This window comes from Thunnus albacares, chromosome 3 (genome assembly GCF_914725855.1).
Source record: "Thunnus albacares chromosome 3, fThuAlb1.1, whole genome shotgun sequence".
NCBI classification, from domain to species: Eukaryota; Metazoa; Chordata; class Actinopteri; order Scombriformes; family Scombridae; genus Thunnus; species Thunnus albacares.
In genome coordinates, this window is record NC_058108.1 from 35175504 (window position 1) to 35181253 (window position 5750).

The 5750-nt window shown below is 34.7% G+C and overlaps 1 protein-coding gene across 1 annotated transcript; it reads left to right on the plus strand.

The window, feature by feature from the left end:
• Positions 1–1243: 1243 nt before the first annotated feature.
• Positions 1244–5224, plus strand: LOC122979142. The gene is made up of 4 exons (XM_044346369.1): positions 1244–1269; positions 1453–1492; positions 2375–2490; positions 3673–5224. The coding sequence occupies exons 2-4, from the start codon at positions 1487–1489 to the stop codon at positions 4259–4261; spliced, it is 711 nt and encodes a 236-aa protein (XP_044202304.1). The 5' UTR covers positions 1244–1269; positions 1453–1486; the 3' UTR covers positions 4262–5224.
• Positions 5225–5750: the final 526 nt, after the last annotated feature.

Consider the following 5750-nt stretch of genomic DNA (forward strand, 5'->3'; position numbering starts at 1 on the left):
ACCCTTTCAAAGAAATATTCTAAGAATTAATAGCAGCTGCTATTAGAAAAAATGTAGAAAGCAATTGAAAAAGCCTAATGTGCTAATATATCGTTCATCAGTTAGAGATTTGTTAAGAATCAAATTTCATAGGAATTTTTTGCAAATTAACATCTATGCATGAAATCAAGTATAATGAGGGAGTACTTACTAACTAAACATACTGAACACCAAATTGTACCACCCTCTGCAAAATGTCCAAAAAATAACTATTAAATACCTGCAAATTACCCAGAAAATTTCAGGGAAATTTGAATAAATTTTGGGACCTGTAAAATAAAGTGTTTTCCAAAACACCATTTTTCCTCTTTACCTTTTCATGCTATATGAAAAATAGTTGTTATTGCATTTTCTTTGTTTGTTTGTTTGTTTTGCTTTTAAGGTGTTTGTGTATTTACTTCTGTTCCCACACTCTAAAAATGTCTTCCTCTTCTCCCAGACAGCAGGCTGCTCCTTCTTCTGCATTTTGGCCAAAATCTCCATGTTGAAAGAAAAGCAATGTACTTAGTCAAAATAAATAAATACAAAATCAGATTTAAAGGCAAAGAAACAAACCCCTCAGAATTCAATTTTCGTGTTTTAAAAACATGTTTTTCTCAGTTAATGGTATTGCTTACAGGATAATGTCAGTCATTCGTATTTCTGATTCTGCAGGGCAGATTCCCATAAATTCTGCTGTGAAAATAGACAAGTGTGCAGAGGGCCCAATTTTTCAAAACTGGGTGAAATCACTATTGCAAAGCACAAACAAGCAAGGACACATATGTGACCAAGTCATTTTTAAAATGTTGGTGATTAGAGGAACAAATGCAATCCTGGTGCAAGTATATCCTGTGGTGGATCTGTGAGATGTGGAGCTTTCACTAGTGTCAAAACCTTGAATCCTTCTTAACTTGAAACTTTATGTTATTGTTATTTCTATTTCTCTCAATTTCACTTCAGAAAGACAGAAAGATAAAAGTCTGCTGCAGTGTTGCTGTAAAGACTTGGCATATATTTCATTGTTGACACCTCTTCCTCTTCTCTTCCTCTAAATATTCTTACATTTCTGATAAATTCAGAGGAAGGAATCTGAATGTTCATATAAGTGCATAGTGCCACTCTGAGGACATGGCTGTGGTTTCCCTCTTTATAAAAATGTCTCTTTTCTCTGACTGTATTTATTACAGCAGCATTCAGACACTGAGAAGAAAACAGGAAGTGTGGACAGAATCTACCAGACCAAAGCAGGTAAAAGATACACTATGAAAACTAAAACTATTTTATATCAAAACTAGGATTTTGATATAAAATAATACAAAGTTCAGAGTCCTGATAAAATGCTGCAAAGTTTTACAAGTATTGTAAAACATGTAATGAATAACAGATAAAAGCAATTTGTCTGATAAATGTTAACATATTGTATTTTTACAGTTTCTTTAGACTAACAGACCTTCTGGAAACAACTATGAAGGTGAGCAGCATTTTTTTTTTAATTTTTGTAAACACTGATGACTATTTGGAGTATTGTTGGAGTCTTACTGCTTTAATTTATTTCTAGTTGCTCTACCAGTCACAGTAAATATTCACTAGAGCATCAAATCCTGAACATGGTCCCCAACACTTTTCATGCTGTTTGAGTAATGTTTGCTAAAAACTACAGCGTCCAGCTGTTTTAGAAGATTACTGAGCCTTTTTTTAAAAAAACAAAAAAAACAATAACAAAACCTTAACATCTTCAGTAGGAACCAATGGGCTTGGGGCTGTGACAGTTTTATTTAAGGACTGGTCCCATGTTAAATATCATGTGTCAGGCTCAAATACACGTGTTTGAAGGTCACATCCCAGATTTTTGAATATATTCTTCTTTGTTTAGCCATGAGAGAGTTTTGCACTTCTTTTTCTCATACAGTTTATTTCAGTGTATGGCTGGTTTAATAAAGGACACGCTACATGTTAAAACAAAGTGACAGCAGTGCTGAATACACAAGACTGACAATGAATGAGCTAGATCTCAGCTTTCATTTCAGATAATGTGATGGGGACACAGCTATTATGATAGCTCCAAAATTAAAAGTGCATGTGTCATGTATGCTCATATCAATCAATATCAATCAATGATGAAACCTTCAAAAAGTGGAAATGGCTGATAAAGTTATTCACACAACAAAACCGGCTAATAACTGAAATTTAACTTTGAAAGACTGGGCTTAAAAAAGATGACTTTTAGAACAATTATTTATCCAAAAATACTCTTAACTCTCATTGTTCCTCTAAAACAGACACGAGGCAAAAACAAACTTAGAACTTAGAAAGTTGTTTGTTTGAAACGCTGAAAACATTGATATGTGTGCAGATGTCTGGTCTGTGCTGGATGGCTGTGATGCTGACATTCCTCCTGTCTGCTGGAAACAGTTTTGCTGTTGTGGACAAGAAGGAGCTTGCAAATATTGTAAAATTCATCATCGATAGGTGAGTTAATTTGTTTTTTTTTTCAGTTGTTTCTAATCTCTAAAAAAATGTTGTAACTTTCATTCAGTCCCCTTATCTCCTGTACATTACACCAATAAAGCCATTCATGATACCAGTTGATACTAAACATTTCATGATACCAGCTGATACTAAACATTTCAGATCAAGTGGAAACACTTGACACCAGCAGTCACCACAGGGTGTCAACAAAATCTACTAAAATTAAAACTTCAATGATTCACCCTTTCACTTGATAGATTTTAAATATGTAGCCAAATGTTGAGTGCACAGAGAAATAGTCCATGAGTATGATCTTTTGTAATACATTCATGCATCATCATCATATTTCTTGAAATAGCAGCAGGAGTCCAAGTTCTTACTGAGCTTCTGGTGTTATTTTAATGAATAAACACAAAGGTGTTTTGCCATAAGTACTTCTGGACACTTAGGCCTAAGATGTACTTAATTTGTTAACACATGCCACTGTATTCAGCTGCTGATAAACAAAACTCACAAGTTGTGCTGTGCTACTCCAGTATTTTCTGACAGTTTTAACATTTAGCTTCATTTTGTTCTGTATCATGCTGAAGATGCCATAGTGTACCTATATGGCCGACATCTTTTTTGTGCATCAGCTCTCTTGTATCTGCATCTGCCATCAGCTGAATTTCTCCAACATTTGAGGTTTTTTGCCTGAGATTGGAAACACATGTTTTATTACATCAATTAAAACTGCCTTATGCAACATCTTAATGAAATGAACCCACTCAGCACACTAAGCTTTTATTTGAAATTCAAACTTTAGTTCTAATGTTGGGAAAATTTAAATATTTGAACTGTAAAAAAAAAAAAAAAAGAAAAAGCGTTAGTTCAATTTCATTCAAACTTAAGCTTTGGAGAAAGTCACAGACCTACAGCACACTCTGACTAGTTGAGTAATTATACTGTTCTGTGCAGAGAGTCAAAATGTCTGTTTCAGTAACTTTTCGATTAATTGTTCAGCCCGACTTTGGTCTCAGACATTTCTTCTCTTTAGCCTGCTCATCATACGCCACTGTTTTCACTTGTCTCAGTGAGGTTCCTAGCAAGTGTCACATTACTTATATAACCAATATATTATTTATGAAACTTATATCTCTTCTGACACCCTGTAACATTTTGGGTTTCTCTTTCTTTTGGCAGGTATGAAATAAATAGCCAGGTCAGTGTGGCTGTAAACATCCCTCAGGAAAATGCCAACCTTCAGGAAATCTTCAAGAAGGCCACCACTGATGCTGTTAAAAGGAAGCTTTCCAGTAACCAAGTGTACCCTGGTGACAATAGTGACACCAAGGTGGTCGTTGCAAAGCCCAAATTTGCCAGTCAAGTAAAGCCATATACTGACCATGCTGAGGCACTTGTTTTGGAAAACATAAAACCCTTAGTTCAAGACAGTAATGGCAAATTTCTAGTCTTCTATTCTTTCTATTCACCATGTGGTGAAAAATGTACAAACAAAGACAATGACTTCAATATCATAGGCAAGATTAACAACGTGATTCCCAAATGGAAAAACTATGCCTTTGTGTTTTCCAAAGTGTTTGACAGGACTGGTGAAAAAGTGGTCATTGACAAACAACAAACAATTAAGTCCCTTAAACAACTTGGGAATTCTAAAATTGGTCAAAACAACATATTCCGTTGCTACGAACCCATAAATAAAGCCTTCCAATGCATCAACTGCTTCGACAATGGAAATGTTGTAGAGCAGTGTGTTGATAATAATGCATAGTTTCACGGTGTCATGAAATAGAGAAGTTATGAGAACCACAGTGATTCAGGTCAAATAGATTAATTGGAATCTGAGCACAAACACTCAGGGATCCACTGAATCTATTTCAACTGGTTATAAAAAGAGAAAGATTATATTTACTCAGCAATGCACTGTTTCTTTTAATACTAGAAGCTTATTTCTCCAGCATCAATGTTTCATGTATCTAACTAAAGCAGACAGATAAAGTCACTAAAGATGCAATAATGCTGCAGTGTTTTCTTTGGTCCAAACCATTTATCTTAATAGTTTACCTTCACATTTACTGAGTTTGACTGAGACTGAGGGATTGTTTCAACAGGTTTAAATCATGTTCTTTACTCACAGCAGTTTGGTCTGAAGGGGACAGAGACTCACATTTTGTCTCAGTGTGGTTTCAGTTTGAGGGACATTTTTCTGCTCTTCCCAAATAAAATGAACAAAGAGTGAGCACAACCTCAATCACAGAATAAAATATGGTAATGTATTAAAATGATAGTTTGACTGATATAAATCAAAAGTTTAAAAATCCTAAAAACAGGAGAAACTAAAGATTTAGTGCTTGTTGATCTCTTAACTAACTGTAATCAATTAGTTCTGACATTGATGACAAAAACACAGCTATTTGGTTTATTTATTCTGTAAATGTTTTTATTTTAAATCCTGAGTTGTCGACAGTTAAAGCCAAACCAACACTGAAAATGTGACCTCTGACTCTGATAGCATTCTAGTTTGCACATTCAACTGAGCAATTGAATATTTACTTAAGCTTAAGAGATCAGTTTTATTTGGACTCTGTTTAAAAAAATCAAATAGAAACATTTTGTATTTTCTTCATTTAACTAAAATAATTGAACATGTGTTGTCATTGTATTCTGTACTTCTGTAAAACATTACCAAATCCTCTGATGTTCTGTTTTTCTAATTAAAGCTTGGCTCAGCATCCACTCTGGTCTGTGTGTGTGTCAGTCATTTGGGGACCCCTGAATAACATCCCCTGTTGTCTGTTAAACCTGCATCAACTGATTATTTGGCTATTTGTATTCAGTGGAAACAGCATGTGAACACAACACTGACATGTCATCACCTGAACTTGTTAGCAAACAGTTGCTTATTTCCACATCCAGCGGTTCACAGTCACTAACTGTGTCGTAACTATAACAGACTATCAACTATAACCATCTTGTCTCTCATGAACACCTGGAAAGGCAAAATGAAAAGAGGAAGAGTTTGGTTTTGAGGTAAATCTACCAGTCATCTACCAAGCAGTAGTCTTCACCTTTTCTCTATTTGTTGATGACTGACATGTCAGATAGTGAAAAGCTGTAGGGTTCTTGTCTATAGAACGTTTATCAAATGTATAGAATAGTGAAAAATGTTCTGTCACAATGTCTTCATATTGCTTGTTTTGTCAGACCAACAATCAATGTTCATTTTGTCAGCAAGACAAAAGAAATGCAGCAATTCCCTC

Excerpts from the sequence above, each read along its gene's own strand:
- LOC122979142 (XM_044346369.1), top strand. Across the intron at positions 2,491-3,672 it reads GTAAAATTCATCATCGATAG|GTATGAAATAAATAGCCAGG; the intron begins GTGAGTTAATTT and ends TTCTTTTGGCAG.